Source organism: Fulvia fulva, chromosome 2 (assembly GCF_020509005.1).
Source record: "Fulvia fulva chromosome 2, complete sequence".
NCBI lineage: Eukaryota > Fungi > Ascomycota > Dothideomycetes > Mycosphaerellales > Mycosphaerellaceae > Fulvia > Fulvia fulva.
Genome location: NC_063013.1, coordinates 1,578,230 through 1,595,116, shown reverse-complemented (window position 1 = coordinate 1,595,116; position 16,887 = coordinate 1,578,230). Strand labels below are relative to the sequence as shown.

The 16,887-nt window shown below is 53.7% G+C and overlaps 8 protein-coding genes across 8 annotated transcripts; 6 read left to right on the top strand and 2 right to left on the bottom strand.

The window, feature by feature from the left end:
* Positions 1-353: 353 nt before the first annotated feature.
* Positions 354-1,964, top strand: CLAFUR5_02731 (uncharacterized protein; the record flags this gene model as incomplete). Its single annotated transcript, XM_047901879.1, has 3 exons — positions 354-392; positions 452-1,074; positions 1,124-1,964. 3 exons carry the CDS (start codon positions 354-356, stop codon positions 1,962-1,964), a joined length of 1,503 nt encoding a protein of 500 aa, XP_047758301.1.
* A 318-nt stretch (positions 1,965-2,282) lies between these two features.
* On the top strand, positions 2,283-4,186 carry CLAFUR5_02730 (Cytochrome P450 monooxygenase gloP; the record flags this gene model as incomplete). Its single annotated transcript, XM_047901878.1, has 4 exons — positions 2,283-2,687; positions 2,741-2,884; positions 2,924-3,963; positions 4,021-4,186. 4 exons carry the CDS (start codon positions 2,283-2,285, stop codon positions 4,184-4,186), a joined length of 1,755 nt encoding a protein of 584 aa, XP_047758300.1.
* A 908-nt stretch (positions 4,187-5,094) lies between these two features.
* Positions 5,095-5,805, top strand: CLAFUR5_02729 (uncharacterized protein; the record flags this gene model as incomplete). The annotated part of the gene is made up of 1 exon (XM_047901877.1): positions 5,095-5,805. One exon carries the CDS (start codon positions 5,095-5,097, stop codon positions 5,803-5,805), a length of 711 nt encoding a protein of 236 aa, XP_047757501.1.
* A 626-nt stretch (positions 5,806-6,431) lies between these two features.
* CLAFUR5_02728 (Phenylacetyl-CoA ligase epaB) lies at positions 6,432-8,085 on the top strand (the record flags this gene model as incomplete). Its single annotated transcript, XM_047901876.1, has 2 exons — positions 6,432-6,485; positions 6,538-8,085. 2 exons carry the CDS (start codon positions 6,432-6,434, stop codon positions 8,083-8,085), a joined length of 1,602 nt encoding a protein of 533 aa, XP_047757502.1.
* Positions 8,086-8,334: 249 nt separating this feature from the next.
* Positions 8,335-8,868, top strand: CLAFUR5_02727 (uncharacterized protein; the record flags this gene model as incomplete). The annotated part of the gene is made up of 1 exon (XM_047901875.1): positions 8,335-8,868. The coding sequence occupies one exon, from the start codon at positions 8,335-8,337 to the stop codon at positions 8,866-8,868; it is 534 nt and encodes a 177-aa protein (XP_047757499.1).
* Positions 8,869-9,516: 648 nt separating this feature from the next.
* Positions 9,517-11,358, top strand: CLAFUR5_02726 (uncharacterized protein; the record flags this gene model as incomplete). The annotated part of the gene is made up of 1 exon (XM_047901874.1): positions 9,517-11,358. The coding sequence occupies one exon, from the start codon at positions 9,517-9,519 to the stop codon at positions 11,356-11,358; it is 1,842 nt and encodes a 613-aa protein (XP_047757500.1).
* A 1,416-nt stretch (positions 11,359-12,774) lies between these two features.
* CLAFUR5_20147 (uncharacterized protein) lies at positions 12,775-13,206 on the bottom strand (the record flags this gene model as incomplete). Its single annotated transcript, XM_059462984.1, has 1 exon — positions 12,775-13,206. One exon carries the CDS (start codon positions 13,204-13,206, stop codon positions 12,775-12,777), a length of 432 nt encoding a protein of 143 aa, XP_059318889.1.
* Positions 13,207-15,118: 1,912 nt separating this feature from the next.
* Positions 15,119-15,921, bottom strand: CLAFUR5_02725 (uncharacterized protein; the record flags this gene model as incomplete). The annotated part of the gene is made up of 2 exons (XM_047901873.1): positions 15,119-15,466; positions 15,550-15,921. The coding sequence occupies 2 exons, from the start codon at positions 15,919-15,921 to the stop codon at positions 15,119-15,121; spliced, it is 720 nt and encodes a 239-aa protein (XP_047757497.1).
* Between the last annotated feature and the right edge of the window lie 966 nt (positions 15,922-16,887).

Below are 16,887 nucleotides of genomic sequence, written 5' to 3'. Positions count from 1 at the left end.
CTGTTCACCTCGCGTTCAAAGGACTGCAGCCTGCAGTGATGCTGTTATCGCGACTGCCGGCTAAGCATATCCTACCCCTCCTTGCCACACGACCTCCACGCGCTTGCTTAAAAGCTTGGTATAATATGCACAACCACTTTCGGCAACAGATCGACAGCATGGTCCAAGCAAATCGCAAGGACCTCACTGACACGACAGCAGGACGTTGCTCGCCAAGCGACAGGAAGCGACGTATTCCTCGCAATGAAGCCGAAAGCTTGTCGGCTTGGAAATGGTGTGCATACATAGAATGCTGGTCGCCATCTCTCAAGATGCTGCTGCTGTTGTTGCGTTATTGACCTTGCACAGCAGATATGTCGTCCGAGAAGAGCACATCGAGTCGTGATGAGACTGTGGGTGCAGCAAAACTAGCGTACATCAAGATTGCGCTTCGCTAACTTGTCGCTGCCAGAATCATATCGAGAGCCTCGAAAAAGGCGGCAAAGACAACGGTCTGAACGGCGCCGCCATAGTCGACCCAGACACCCAGCCATCATGGGATACCAGAGAAGAAAAGCGCATCGTCCGCAAAATTGATATGCGCCTCCTCCCAGTTCTCGCAACAATCTACTCCTTCGCCCTCATCGATCGCGTCAACCTCCCCAACGCCCGCATCGCAGGCATGGACGAAGACCTCGGCCTCTCAATCGGCAACCGCTACACCCTCATCACTATGATCTTTTTCGTTCCATATGTGATCTTTCAGTTCCCAGCAAACATCGTGATCCGGAAGCTCGGAGCTTGCCTGTGGCTGTCGAGCTTGGTTGTTGCTTGGGGCATCGTGTGTATAGGGATCGGGTTCAATAACAATTGGACTGAGACTATGGGGTGTCGTGTTCTGCTGGGTATTTTGGAGGCTGGCTACTATCCTGGCTGCATCTTTCTGCTCAGCTGCTGGTACCTGCGGTATGAGGTGCAGAAACGCTTCTCGGCGTTCTATCTCCTGGCTCTGCTGTCGTCTGGCTTCTCCAATATCCTGGCGTATGGTCTCTCCCAGATGGAGGGAGTAGGCGGTCTGAACGGGTGGCGCTGGATGTAGGCACAAAAGCACAACAAGCATCGAGTTTCGCTGACCACTTACCAGATTCATCATGGAAGGAATCATAACCTGCGTCCTCGGCTTCCTCGGCTACCTCTTCATCGTCGACTTCCCCGACAAGTCCACCCGCCCTCGACTAATCCTCAAGAAACCCTTCCTCACCCAGTCCGAAGCCACCATCGTCCTCGCGCGCATCAACCACGACCGTGGCGACGCCGTAGTGGACTCGCTCACAGCAAAGAAAGTCCTGCACTATCTCGCAGACTGGAAACTTTGGGAATACGCATGGCTCTACCTCCTCAACAACACCGTTACCTATTCCTTCGGATTCTTCTTGCCGATCATTCTAAGAGGGGACATGGGCTACAGTACCACGATGTCGCAGGTTCTGTCCTTCCCACCGTATGTCGCTGCTGCGCCGTGGATGTTCTTCACGGCGTGGGTAGCAGACCATTACCGAATCCGCGGCGCGATACTGATCTTCAATTGCGCTGCTGCGGTAGTTGGCGTGGCAATAATGGGCTTCGCTACCTCCTCCCCAGCTGCTCGATATGCTGGCGTCTTTCTCGGTGTCTGCGGAGCTAACAGCAACGTTCCAACGATACTGTCGTATATGCACAACAACATTGTGGGCCAGATGAAGAGGAGTGTCGCCAGTGCACTCATAATTGGTGGCGGAGCTATTGGGGGTATCGTGGCGAGTAATATCTTCAGACAGCAGGATGCGCCGAGGTATACGCCGGCTATGGCGACGGTGATTGCGACGCAGGTTGTTAGTATCTTGCATGTGCTGAAGAACTTTTGGGTTTACAGTAGGAAGAGCCGGAAGGCGGAGAGGGGAGAGATTATACTGGAGGGCCAGCAAGGATTCAGGCAGACATTGTAGCGGTGTGAGTAGTGTGAGGAGGGCACTTGCTTCCTGCTCGATCTGGGCATCTGCAACGAAATCTCGGCGCTAATCTGTAACATCGTAGCGTACGATGATGGAGTCGTAATGCAAGCTGTGGACGCCGCGAAAGCTGGAGAAGCTCGGTCCATGCCAGAGTTGCTTGCATCTCGAGAAGGCGCATTCCCTACGATCTACACCGGACTTCCATTTGGCTTGAGCGGTTGGAAGTGACGAGAATCGAGTGGCGTATACTTCTGCACGATCTCACAGAAGGCGTCCAATGCTTTTTGTGACTCGCAAGCAGCTTGAAGCCAGATGGTGTCTCACTACCAGTTGTGGTCTCGAGCCTGCAATAGGCAAACATCTACAAGAGTGGGATCTGTGAACGCCGCCAGAACCGCGAGAGATATAAGTACGGCTGACAGTTCCATTGCACCGAGTTTTTGGCACAGCCCACGCACAATTGTTAGGCATGGAGCTTCTCATCTTTCTCGATCATGGACCAGTCCGTTCTGCCCTGTCCCTTGGACTCTTTGCAATTTTCATCTTCTTCCTACTGCCTCTACGACTACTGCACACTTTCCAAGGTATCGACGAGGACTATCCTCCAGATGGGCGAGCTCTGACTTGCATCATAGGGTAGGGAAAAAGACACGCCCGTGGACAAAGGTCAGCCGCGCGACTAAGGTTCAGCAATGGCTTGAACTCGGCAACAAGAAGGTCAGCCCGAAGTCATGAGACAAGTTGGTAGAACGTCAGACTAACGGCTGCAGTATACCAAACAAAACCGAAGCTACATCATGGCCGATTACTTCAGACAGTATGTCATTGTACCCTACAGCAAGTATCGTCTGGACTGGTTCAACGATCGGCCCGGAGATCCTACCAACATCGACGATAGTCTGTACGATGCCGCGGTTTGCGATTACAGTTTCCCAGTGCACAATATGCCTTAGCCATTCCATCACACCCCCTACGTTCACAAACGTCTGCCGAAGAAGTTGCCCACCTTCGTTCCCGAGGCGTGGGATGAAGTCCAGGATACTGTCGACCAGCTTTGCGGCACGGATGGCATCAAGTGGAGGGCGATCAACGTGTATAAGAGCTCATCCAGAGTTACGAACGCGCTGATCAGCCGTATGACACTAGGTCTACCATTCTGCAGGAACGAGGCATTGCGATATCGTCTCCGCGCCTTTGCAGATCACGTCTGGTCCTGTGTCGCGATTGAGCCCCTGATTCCAGGACTTCTCAAGCCGATTCTTGGATGGACAATCCTGACACTTCCGGCGAAATGGCATTACCTGTTCACCCGTAGCCAATTGCTTCCTCGCATTCACAGCCGACTCTCAGAGGTGGCCGCAGCGAAGCAAGATACTGAAAAGCTGGCCCAGCTGCCTGACGACTACCTGACCTGGCACATTCGACATGCCACCGCCCAGAACGACCCGAAGGCTCTCGAACCCGAGTTCATGTCACTGACATTACTTTCTCTGGAACTATCCGCCGGTGCCAATACCCACCACGCCCTAGCAAATCTCCTCTTCGACATCTTTAGTTCACCTCCTGACCAGGACGTCGTGCAAATCCTCCGAGCCGAGCTACAGGAGATGTACATCAACAAGTACAACGGGACATGGTCGCAAAAGTGTCTCAGGGAGCTATATCGCATGGACTCCGCCATCAAAGAGAGTCTCCGCTTCTCCACCATCACTGCGCATGGAACATGGCGGAAGGTGAGAGCTCGGGAGGGACTACTGGATCCCGAGACGGGGGATGTATTTCCGTGCGGGACTACTCTGGGCTGGGACATCTGGAGCCGCCATCATGATACTGATATTTATGAGGAACCGATGGAGTACGATGCATTGAGATTTTACCGGATGCGCGAACAGATGTTGAGGGACGGCGGGGATGCACTTCAGCTTAAGAAGCTTAGTATGACTGTCGCGGGCAGTGATTTGTACCTCGTATTCAGCACGGGGAGACATGCTTGGTACGTTGATACCGTCCCTATAATGTGGTGATTGCTGTACTGACGATGTTCCTGCAGTCCCGGTCGGTTCTTGGTCAGCTGCATGTTCAAGATGGTCTTAGCGTACATTTTACTACACTACGATGTCGAGCATCCGGAGAAACGAGCTACAAGCCTGTGGTGCGGAGGGTTGATCTTACCGTCGCTGAGGGGTGAGATCAAAGTGAAGCGACTTCTTGATTGATACGAGCATGCCTTGCTGCATCATGCATTCGTCACAAATGTATCCATTGAGAACGAAATGAATGTGCATGTTGGCTTCGTCTCCAGTCTAAAGAGCCGCGCTGATCAGCAGCCCTGAATGTCCCACATGGGGCAGTCGTTCCATACCAGGCAGCCAAGTGAATCAGCGCCCAAAGATATGGAACAAACTAGCGCTCAAGATGCAAGACCAACGGACAGTCGAACACTAGAACCACTGCGGATCAGTAGACGTTTGATTGAACCACCGAGGTGGGGATCACCAAGGCCGAGATATATAATGCTTCAATTCCGGCGACACAGCCCAGTGACCGTTGTGGACCGCTACGACGCTTCAACGACTGCCAGTACCGGAGCACTTCCCTATCAAGACCCTGGAGGGTCTCGAGTCGTTGTAGGCCAACCTTGTTGAGCGCGCGATTCAAGACAAGATATGGAGTCTGATGCTTGGAGGGAAGACTGCTGGGTTGAGAAGAGAGGCTCAGACCCTTTTAACTCTAGGCTCTTCATGTCGCCAAGGCGTGCCGGCCTGAGCTAGATCTCCGGACAGAAACATCTCCACATTGCGCCTCCCTTGCGCGGCCCGGTGCCCTACACGGCTCTATCGAAGTGACTAAGCCACTCCTTGGAACCATGCGGTCTCCCCGTACGCACGGCGTCGCTCTGGCCAGCGTTGCTGCAAGCCACGCACAGAGACACGCGACTGCCACGAGCTGAGCATGCACCTAAAGCGGTACAGGCGTCGCGATTTGATCAAAACATACTGCCCGACGCGCTTCAGCTGACTGCCCATATCATGCTCCATAACATTGCCACGTACTCTTGACCTGTAGCTAACACTCTTTTTCTTGCAGCAAAATTGGGTGAGTAAGGTCAGGTACAGAAGCCTTGATGAGACTCCTGAAACCCTTATGCGCTCATGGCTTCTGTCGCCCAATTTTTGAGACACTGAGGCTAACATACCTTACCTTTCAGTTCGCAGGCGTCCACACTAACGTTGGCGGCGGCTACAAGGACACCTCCATCTCAGATATCACACTAGCTTGGATGATGGAGCAGCTCTCGAAGCACCTCGACTTCGACAGACCATACTTGGCCTGGCAGGTCACACAGAACCAGAAGTTCTACCAGGAGAAAGGCACACCACTAGCCGGTCAAGGCTGGGGCCTAGGCTTGATTCAGGACAATAGTACTGGCTTCCTGAATATGCTGCAAGGCACCGCCACCCGTACACCGGGAGAGTACCACCTCACTGACCCCAAAACTGGCAACCAGCTACCAGAGAAGCTTCTGAACACTTGCGAGTTCATCCATCCAAGCGTCCGGTATCGCATTGAAAATGGCACTAGCTTGGCCAGGAGTGCGGACCAGAAGGTTGGAGAGGGAAAGTATCGACCGCAGGCTCTCGCCAATTGGGACTATCTCGAGGCTGGCAAAGACACGCCCGGTGCACAGATCGATCCAAAGTGGGCGAAAGCACCGAAATGGGTTACGAAGGATGGCAAGACTTACATTGTGGAAGACACGATCAGGCGGGAGGGATTCGAGAAAGTGCTGACGGACAGCTGGCAGGGTGTGAACCAGTTCTTGCAGTTGCAATAGCTTACGAGGGTATGATTGATTCCTAGCAGTGCTCCTACAAGAGATTCTTCTTTTGAAGGCCCCGAAAGCAACACCGCACCGTAGCAACTGCGCATGAAGCAGAGCACCCTGGGTTGTTCGACATCGTAATTCACACATAGGCCCTGATCACAGTATACCACAGAGGCTCCGGACTGCCCTACCCCAGCTGAATCGACATACATCACCTCACCTTGAGTCAATTTCTGCCACACGTGACATCCGTCATCGGCTCTCCGGCCTGGCAAGCTCAAACTTTGCCAAACAACCATGCTATCCGTGGATGTTACCGATGCTGTGAGTTGGCACCAAACGAACGGCGTTCACAAGTCAGGTCACGCCTGCAGGCCTATCGTGTCATGATGACCGGCAGCGCGGGTAATCGGCGTGCGATTGTCATACCAGCTGACCGACAACCGAGCATTGACTGCTTTAAGCATAAAGAATGGTTGACGTGCCCGGCGGTGTCAGGACGGTCGATTCCTGGCGAGCGTGAGTAGTTTTTGTCAGACGTCAGCAGGTCATTCGCGGAATATCCGTAGTGTTCTTCCCTCACCTCGCTAACTAGAGCCCAGTAGACATCTTCGCAGCAGCAGTGATTCGACATCATGAACTACATCAGGTTTCTGCATGAGCAGCGTCCAGCGGATCCGGAAGCAATTGTAAGAGAGCATCTGCGTTGCAACTTAGGGATAGGAATGCTAACAGTGCCAGATCTTCATCGATGCCGAGAACCCGGACCGGACAGTGACATGGCGGCAGTATTACTCGATGGTACAAAGACTGGCTGCCGGACTTCGGCACCTAGGTCTCAAAAAGTCGGAGTGTGTGGCACTTATGAGCCGCAATGATGTCTGCTACTACATCTTTGCGGACGCAGTCGTCCTCGCCGGTGGCATTTTCATCGGCTTGCCGTTCGAGAGCAAGGTTGCTGAGCTTGAGGGACATCTGAAAGCTGCAGATGTGAAGTGGATATTCGCCGAGCCTCGATTGCTTGAGCAGGCTCATGCTGCTTTCGCCGCTGTGGGCCTCCTAGAATCACATGTGCTCGCATTCGATGCCGCAGAACTGTACAGCGGTGTTGAGGACTCCTTCAGTGCGTTGCTTCGGACTGAGGAGCCCTCGACAAAGGAGCAATTCGATGCCTCAATCGGAGGAGAGCAGACATGCTTCAGATTCTTGACCAGCGGCAGCACTGGAACTCCAAAGGCCGCCGAGATCTCGCACGCGTGTTCCATAGCTCGGATTCAGCAATCGTCCAAGGTCATACCTGGCGGCGACGTTCGGCAACTCCAGGTCATCGCCATGTACCATGCCACTGGTGTGCTCACCCACGTAAGAGCCGTGACAGGGCGTGTGGTAGCGTACATAACCGCAAAGCCGGATGCGGCGACGACCATCGACTATGTCGAGAAGTACGGCATAACAGACATGATTCTACATCCCCGACTGGCAGAGGACTTGGCGGAAGTTGTTCAGAGTGGCGCTCGGGACAAGCAGGCGCTGAGGTCGTTTCGAGGAGCCAGGATTGGAGGGAGTCTGTGCCGGGACAGCACTGTCAAGGCTCTCAAAGCAGTGTTGCGGGACGATGCACATGTTACGATCTCGTATGGATCGACGGAAGCGTGGACTTTGGCGAGCCTTGTGCCGAGAATGACTTATGTTGCAGACCATGTTGGTGGTCAGATGCCGGATATCGAGGTCATCGTTGTTGACCCTGAGACGCTGGAAGAAGTGGGTGTTAATAAGGAAGGGGAGATCTGTGCCCGCGGTCCGACAGTTTTCAGTGGGTATGCAAATAATCCTGAAGCGACCAAGACGACTTTTGTGACAAGGAAAGACGGCGTGTGGTTCCGCACGGGAGATAAAGGTGTCTTTTCGTCGGTGCATCAACAGCTGAGGATCACTGGCCGCTACAAGGAGATCTTCAAGGTTGGCTCCGAGGAGGTAGCGCCTGCTGAAGTCGAAGCAGAGCTGTTGAAGCACCCTGCATTGACAGATACAACCGTGACCTCGACAGACGGACGACGGAAGGTCGGCGATCTTGAAGTCATGGCCTATGTCGTATCCAAGGACGATACATTGTCGGCTCAGGACGTGGTCGATTTCGTGGCGTCGCGGGTTTCTGCGTGGAAGGCGCCGACCGGTGGAGTCACCTTCTGTGACGGCATACCACGCACAGCGCATGGGAAAATCGATCGCAAAGCTCTTTCGAATGCGTCGGTGCAGGAGAGATCTGCGCGATACCTCTCTGTCGCATAGTCCGGCATGGAAGGTTGTGGTATAGACCCACATTCCTCGGCTGTGCGGCAAGCCGCTTGCGACGAGCGGTGGAGATTGGGTCGAGGCAGCCACAAAGCTTCGCTGTGCCGCGGAAGGATCGAATAGCGCGCCAGGAACAGAATACATCAAGGCGCGCTTCACCTCACCTCGCGTCTGGAACGACTTCATCACCATCAACAAAGACATCATCACGCCAACATACAGCACTCATCAAAATCACCACCAAACATGTCTTCAACCACTGCCATGGCCGCAGGCTCATACCCAGGAGGAGCCATGGTCCCCTACACCGCAACATTCGTCCTCGACGACAGCAGCACCACAGCCGTCGCGGTCGTCGGCCAAGTCCTGAACAACGGCGCAACCAATTTCGTCGGCTACAATGATGGAAGTGCAGAGTACCTCCTCACAGCATCCGCCGCGAACGCACAAGAAACTACTCTCGCAGACGGCAACACTTACTACGTTTCCTCTGGATCCATACCTGGAGGATACCTTGCCACGGATGGAAGCGCCATGAACGGCATCAGCACGGTTAGCGGCAGCACTGTACCTGCATTTACCCCGATCACAGGATCGGATGCAGCACCGACGACGTCGAGGTCGCAGACTACTAGCAGGGCTGCTGGGGCGAGTTCGAGTAGTGCTTCGGCTGCTTCGGCAACTTCGACTTCGCAGGCTTCGGGACGACAGCTTTCGATGGCATCTGCGGTGGCTTTGACGCTTGGGTTTGTCGCGCTTACTGTTGGGTATCTTGCTTGAGCTTGAAGTCAGCTTTACCGCACGTCTGACAGCCAAGCAATGGTGACGATCAGTCTGTGTACGTTGAGGAACGCTGGCTACTCATTGAGGAATGTTTGACGAGAAGATGAAGTGTGAACCAGAGTTTGAAGATAATGCTAATCACTAATCTCATGCCCCGATTTTCATCGTCAAACCTCTCTTTCTTCTTGACGTGACGAAGCTAGCTGATTATTCCGCTGCGACTGTCGAGGCATGCTGCCGACAGTTCTGATCGACAGGCGAAACATTCGTCCAACCTCCTTTGCAACTGGGTGAAGTGCTTTTTGTCGCGAAGAGGCGACCTCTGATCGAGACGAGGAAGTCCCAAGTGAATGGGACGCAGAGTTCTAATATTGATGTGATTGAGAGGATTTCACATGATGAAAGTGAATGGACAAAGATAAACGAGAACAGAATTTGGACTCGCGCAAAGACACGATTCTGGTAAGTTCCCTTGCCTTTCTTGATCTCGCTCTCATTTGTGACAAACATCAACAAAACATCACCACCTGCACCACCTGCACCACCTTACAACTGCAGTTGACCACCACCTCCACATCTCACAGTACCACAACACGCACATACACTCACCACCGCCCCTTCTCTCCCGGCTCCGACGCGACCAACATGTCGGCAGACCACATCTTTACCAAATCCTTAGTAGCACTCTACTTCCAGGTTGAGCAACAAGACCCGCGCGACATACTCGGGCTCTCGGATGGGTCAGTACCATCAACAGTAGCTGAGGCCAAGGCCGCCTACCGCGCACTGGCACTTTGTCTCCATCCGGACAAATGCCAGAACGCAGGTACGAAAGAGCTACACACTCGACTCTTCCAGCGAGTCAAAGATGCCTACGAGCTCATTATGTCGGCCACATCGGTCGACAACAAGGATCCGAGTGTTGCTACTGGAGAGGATGCCAAGGTTCAGGTGCCGAAGGTCGCCGATCTGCCTTTCAAGGAGAGATTAAGAAGGAGACGAGAGGCACAAGTGGCGGCACTACAAGCACAGAAAGCGGCTGTGGCCGAGTACCACCTCAGACGTGAAGTGAAGCAGGCTCGCTTGAGAGAGCTGTACGCTTACAAGAACGATGTTGCTGCAGCCAAGGCAGAGTTGAGGAAGAAGAAGGTAGCGCTGCTGCAAGCAAGGAAGGCTGCAAGCAGATACGGAGCAAATCCAAGACAGCATCTCGAGGCTCTGGACACACTCGAGCACTACACTGCTTTGCGGGAGGCACGCATACTAGCGGATACAGATGACACGTACGAGAAGCGAGAGAAGACAGACGAGCTTCGAAGAATCTCATATCAGAAGCGTGAGGAATTTGTCAAGAAGCATCCCTTACTCCCCTTCAATCCTCCCGACAAGCTCCGCAAACTCGACTTCTACGGTGCGAAGAAGTCCAAAGCGATCACCGACTGTACTTCACGTCCCACTCCTCGGCAGGGACGGATCAAGAAGATCGCAAAGCAAGACGCCGCCAGGGATCACCACAAACAGGAACGCCTTGCCGACAGAAAGCAGCGTAGTGGGGACAGGCTACCGGACAGCAATGAGAAGGCCGACATCACTCTGGGAACTTCCAGCAGTCACGTCAGTGCCAACTACGACCACCAGCTTACTAAGGGTCGAATTACCAACCTCTCTCTACACGATCAGGAACGCAAGGAGCGATTCGCGACTGAGAAGACTCGTCGTATCGGTCAGCTTCAGCAGTACATCAAGAAGTATGCCCCGGAGCAGCGCATCGAGAGCAATCGGAGTGGCTGCCACGACTACCACGAAGGTGCTCACGAGCTGGGCATCGATTACGTCCAGGAGAAGGTCGCTATCCAAGAGCGTCCGTTCGAGAACGAGGATGTCGAGGTGTGGGAAGAGAAAGCTAAGTACATCTTTGGCTTCAGCAAGGGACCACAGGCTCTCGCCGTGCTGAACCCAGAGTGGATCCACGCAGAGCAGAAGTTGGACAACATCGCTGGCGATCATCGCGAAACGATCGAAGAGAAACGAGAGGATCTTGCCGAGAGTTCAGTATCGACTTTCGAAGACGTCGTTGTTCAACCTGCCGCGGCTGATGAGCAGGCTTCGTCAGTTTTGCCTTCGGAGACGACTGCTCCTGAGATTGACACGGTCGCTAAGCTGTGGTCAGAGGTGGTCAAGAAGGAGCCAGAGATCAAGGACGACGCCGTGGCCGAGACTGACTGCCACGCTACTACAGGCCACAACCCAGCAGAGATCTCTGAACCACCAGAGCATCCCGATGACGCGGGACAAGCTTATCGAGACATCCAAGGTGTTGAAGAGCACCAGTCGGAGGTTCAGAACACTCAAGCTGTTCCATACGCCAACGAGTCCTTCTCCATCGGAGGCTTGCTCAAAACTTTCACAGCTTACCGCCCATTGCCATTCTTCCTTCGTCGCTGGATGGATAGCATCGCAGGCAGTGAGGACTTGGAGGTCGATTAGATGTTTGTAATGATGGAGCGATAGGGAGGTATGTGGCGATTGACGCACTATGAATGACAGCGGACGATGACACATGAAGCAAGTGAGCAGACATTGTAGATAGACCACAGGACGAGCGTTTCACAGCAGACGACTCCTGACGTGAGGCAATGACAGCCATGGCAAATGCATGAACGAAAGACGATTAATTGCTTGCAAGTATGTACTTATCTGTTTGGCAGCGAATAGTCTCATCCCAAAGGGAATCATCGACTCTTGGTTTCGTCCCGAAGGAGTACTCACGCCGGTCACCACGAGAAGGTGTCTGCCATCGACCGACATCTACCGAACCTTCCAGTTGCGCGTACGCGGCTTACACTTTCCAGTCCAGCACCCCTCAATCCCATACTCAGCGGTCCGTGGGAGGACATGAGCAGAGAGAGAAGAGGACCCCAGGGAGGACGACCCGAGGTGAAAAGAAGCGGAGCCACACAAGGTGGAAAAGAAGAAGTTTTGCGGATTTGGGAGAAGGGGGGAAGAGGAGGAGGATTGACTTCAACAACCTGGACGACGCTCGGATGCGAAGTTTCGGAGGTCTCACCCACGTCAGCGGACAGCGACGAGTTGCTAATTCGAAGTGTCTTGCTGAGTGGTCTGGTGCGTCGAGTAACAGACGGCTGAATGGTAGGACGGTCGTCGATCAGCAACATCCCAAACGATGCTGCGACCTCAGGACCCACGTTCACGGACAGCTTGGGTGGCTAGGCCAAGTGTCTTGTGAAGGCGTGGTGTGGTGCGTCGAGTAACAGACGGCTGAATGGTAGGGCGGTCGTCGATCAGCAACATCCCAAACAATGCTGCGACCTCAGGACCCACGTTCACGGACAACGACGATTTTGCTTCGAAGTGTCTTGCTTCAGTGGTGTGGTGCGTCAAGTAACAGACGGCTGAGTGGTTGGACGGTCGACAATCAGAAGTGCATCCCAAACCAATGCTCTGATCTCTCCCCACTTCAACGAACACGCTGGGTGGCTAGGCCAGGTGTCTTGCTTCGGTGGTGTGGTGCGTCGAGTAACAGACGGCTGAATGGTAAGACGTCGTCGATCAGAAGCACCCCAAACAGTGCTTCGATCTCAGGACCCACTTCCCGCGGACAGCAATGGTCAGACCAAGTGTCCTGCGTTCGGTGGTATGGTGCGCCCAAGCAAGGGACGACTTCAAGGTAGGACATCGGCGACCAGATGATCAACATCACCAAGCAAATGCTCTGGTCTCAACCCAACTTCCTCGGACCAAGTCCTTGCAGAAGCGGTATGTGCGCCACACTGGACGGCTTCGACTGCTGGTAGGGCAGCCTTATCAGGGTCCTGGTTGATGTTCAACAACTGCAGACCAGCCAGGTCCAATCTGCAATCTCGCGCAACGTGAGGAGGGGGATCACTTGGATCCTCCCAGCGAAAGCCTCTGCATAAGCATTGGCAACGCCTCCTCAACGATGCTGTTCGCGCCCCGCTCATCGACGACTTCCAGGGCCAAAGCACCTGGTAATTTAACGAGCTCATCTATGATACATAGAGTGAGCTCTGGCGGCACGGAGCCACTCAAAGCCTCGGAAAGCAGTCGCCGAAGCTTCTGATCCCTCAGCTTTCGAAGTTCAGCCCATGGGAATGGACTGACCTTCTTAATCCACCTCTCATCGAGGGGATGACCTATTTCTCTGCTCATTTGTTCGCCCGAGACGAACGGCAGTAGGCGGTCGTGCCATTCAATCGCTCTATCCTCACGAGCGGGAGTCCAAGGCTTCGGCTTCTCGTATTCGATCCGCCTCTGCTTCTTGGCCTCCTCTGTATCACCAGGAATGCGAGGCATAGTGGTGATGCAGAACCTTAAAGTGCAAGCACGATAAGGGAAAAGAAGATTGTTTCTTTGAATTTACCGTCGGTGAAAGCTTTGTCCGCACAGACTATGCGACGGTAAGAGTTCTCTGAAGGACCTTGGTCTGCCTTGCGAGATGCGAAGGTGAGCGTCTTACTGAAGCGGTTAGAATGTGTGATAAAGTGATTTCTGAATTGCAGTTGCAAGCCGTTCGTAAAATCGCCAATGTTATCCGCAGATGAGGAAAGGAAGGAAAGAGGAAGAGGGAGCGCAGCTGAAGGTGATTCTCGCTGTGCACCCAGCAGTATGGCTTCGGCGGGTCCTCCTGCGACTCATAGCATAGCTATGTTGTTCGGCGAATGATGGGAGATGTTTTGGAGTATACCAGCGAATGTTATAGTATCTTGCATCGTGACAAGCTCTTTGGACTTTTAGCTCTCAACCACAGCCTTGGAGAAGTCGCCAAGCGCACGCCTGAATATTGGTGCGCGGTGTATTTCCATGTCGAAACGGTCTGCCGAGCGGCCATGAGTGCGCGCTTGGTGGTACAGCCATAGCAGTAGTGAGCAGCGGCCAGATATATTGTATTGTCGCGCGCGAATGCATGAAGCGCAAGGCTGAATCAACGCCGGTGGTGGAAGCCAAGCTTTCGGCACGTGCCAGCCATGCGATTCCGAATTTCCAGTCCACTGGCTCGACGAGCTATTTCGGGCAAGGGTCCTGACGATTTCGATCGTTCAGTAATGTTCGAGGGAGGCACGGCGCATGCAAAGCGATCATCAGTGCCTGCGGCAGGTGAAGTGCAACGGGGATTCACGACGATGCGGATGTTACGTTTCAAGGCAGGCTGAGCTCCTGCATCGCTCCCGTAACGTCCAAAAGCCGTGGATGGTATCGAAATGGCAGGCACTGCATGACGCGCAACCGCTACTTCGTGCTCAGTTCATGACCGAGAAATTTCAAGCTTCGAGGCAGGCTGAGCTCCTGCATTGCTCCTGCGACGTCCAAAAGCCGTGCATGGTGTCGAAATGGCAGGCATTGCACGACGCGTAGCCACTATTTCGTGATCGGGAACCGACTTGTGATCAGAAAAATGTGCCCGAATGAGCCACGCCTAAAGTTCCTAGCTTCGATTCGAGGAACGAAGAGTTTTTCCGCTGACTTGGCCAGCCTCGGAGGGCATAGATCTGGGGCAGGCTGAGCTCTTACATCGCCGCTGCAGCGTACGAAAGTTGTGTCCGTTGTCGAAGCATGGCAGACGCTGAGCGATTGACACCCGCTTCCTGGTGCCAAACTCCATAAGCTCTGGAAAGGAAGATTCTTCGAAAGATCCTTCGACACAGAACACCCAACATCAACAGTCTACGAAAGCAGGAGCATACGCACTTGACTTCGACGACCACACCATGAACCATCCTGCTCTGTCGATGCAGAGCTGTACAGACACGGACGAAAGACTTCGTAGCGAACGCTCCTCAGACGACTCTACATCTTCAGGCGAGGTGCAGAATCGAACGCGCATACACGAGAGTCAGACATCACTTGTGGCCAGCAGAACACTTTCGGGTGGGCCACGTATGGAGTGCATGGGGACAGCAACCTGATGGCCAACAACTTCATGTGAAAGAGTCTCACGTTCGCTACGCAATACCTATAAGCGAGAGCAGATCAGCACATGCGGTACAAAGGAAAGCGATCAGCCATGTGCTATGTTGAAAGGTGCACTTGCCCGGAAATCGTGGGAACTAGGATTCGCTTCTTAGGGCCGTGATATTCGCGAGGAAAGTCATACTTCACAGCAGCATCTGTTCCGATACATGTACCACATCATCGTCCTGCGGTAAGATGCCGTATGAGATATGGGCAGACGCTGATGGTATGCTCGACATAATCCCGCGATCAGCGCTCATGAAGCTTCCGCTTGCTCAATGTCCGCTTCGATCTGGAGCAGGTCGTTTCGCAGCTTGATCTTCTTCTTCTCATTCTCGAGTAGTTGTCTTTCCACCTCTGCTTTCTCCAATTCAAGTGTCACAAAACGCCTCTTCCTCTCCAACTGAGCTGTACTTGCCGTGGAGCTCGGCTGCGATGGTTCGGTCGGCCTGTATCTCCAAAAGGTGTCTTTGAATCTGGCGCCGTTGGAGTTCTCGAACCGCACATCAGGTGCCCACGTATTGCCGTTGATTCTACGAAGTTCCGCGCGTTCATGAAAAAATGCTTCAATCTTCTGCCTTTCGCGGGCTTCCTGCTCGTGATTCTATCGAGTTCAGTGTGCCTCCCTATGGCTTCCCTTTGCTGAGCCTCACCTGCACTACGGAAGTGAAAAACATGTCGTCCCACAATCTCCTCGGGATCACTACATGACCACATCGTTATGCAAAGCCAGCCAAGATCCCCCCAGAAAGTCGGCGGCGAGTCCCATGCTTTGAAGGGGTCGATCCAATATAATCTTGTATCCGATGCCGAATCGGACAATATGATGCCATCCCTGTACCAGCCGACATTATGCTCGACCGTTATTTTGGCACCGCCGGGAGACTTGCTCGCGAAGCACATGCCCTCTCGAACGACCACGCCAGCTTTGTCGCCATGCCAACTGTCCACGACTGAGTGTAAACGATTCTCATAAAGTAGAGCTTCGGCGATAGATGTATCGACATTTCCTTGGTATACCGTATAGAGGATGATATTCAGCAGAGCATCCGAGGCCATGGTATCCGGTGGTCAAGTCAGTAGTCAAGTACGACGGGTTTCAGGTCGTGAGCAATCGAGTCGCGTGATCGCGACGCGTTGCGGGTTGGCAACGAGATGCATCGGCCCCATGTCGGCATCCTTGCCTGCCCACAGACATAACCCTCGAGGATGAGCCCATGTTCAGACTGCCAAGAAATTAAGAAGGATCTGAACAGTTTGCGTTCTGCAGTATTGGGGTGCCCCAACCGAGGCCCTAGATCATCGAGCGTGGCCCGGAGCGGCATGTGAGAAGCGTTTGGCCTGTGAGAATCGACCATCCATGCACATTCGCTGGTGAACAGCGAGGCGAGTGGCCTTCCTGTTGCGTTAGTGAACGCCGTGGCAGACCAAAGGCCGTTGTGCTGTCCTGAAGACGTTGAATCCAGGACAGCAATGTCGGCGGAGCGTTGTCGTACTGCGGAAGCCATGTGTAAGTGAAGGACATGCTAAGATCTCATGCTGAAGCTGAGGTTATCCATGATGCTGTGGCAACCGGGAGCCTGCTCGCTGCTTCTAAGCACGACTCCGGTCGGAGAGTCATGTCTGTGAAGCAGCACGACGCGGGTCAAGCCCATGTGATCAACCACAACACAACACGTCTGTATGCTGCATCGGATGGGCTGGTGCATGGCAGGTGCCAACTCGTGCTCGTCTGTTGTCGTTGACACGGCAGAAGCTTGAGTTCGTGGACCCTGTCGTCGCCGTCTCTTTCACGTGATTGTCACAAAAGCTTCTATAGCCGTCCGTAGTGTGGCTACCGTGCCACTGTGGCTTGTGAAAAGTAGGTTCTGGCATTTTCGTATCAGCTTCGAAAAGTTGCTGGCGCTGAAACGCTTGGACCGTCGTGTGGTGTGTCTGGTGTGTGGATGTGTTGTTCAACATCATCCTCGTCGTCGTTGCCCGTTGATTTGCCTTGAGCCTCAGCCCCACGTTCGTCACACCAGC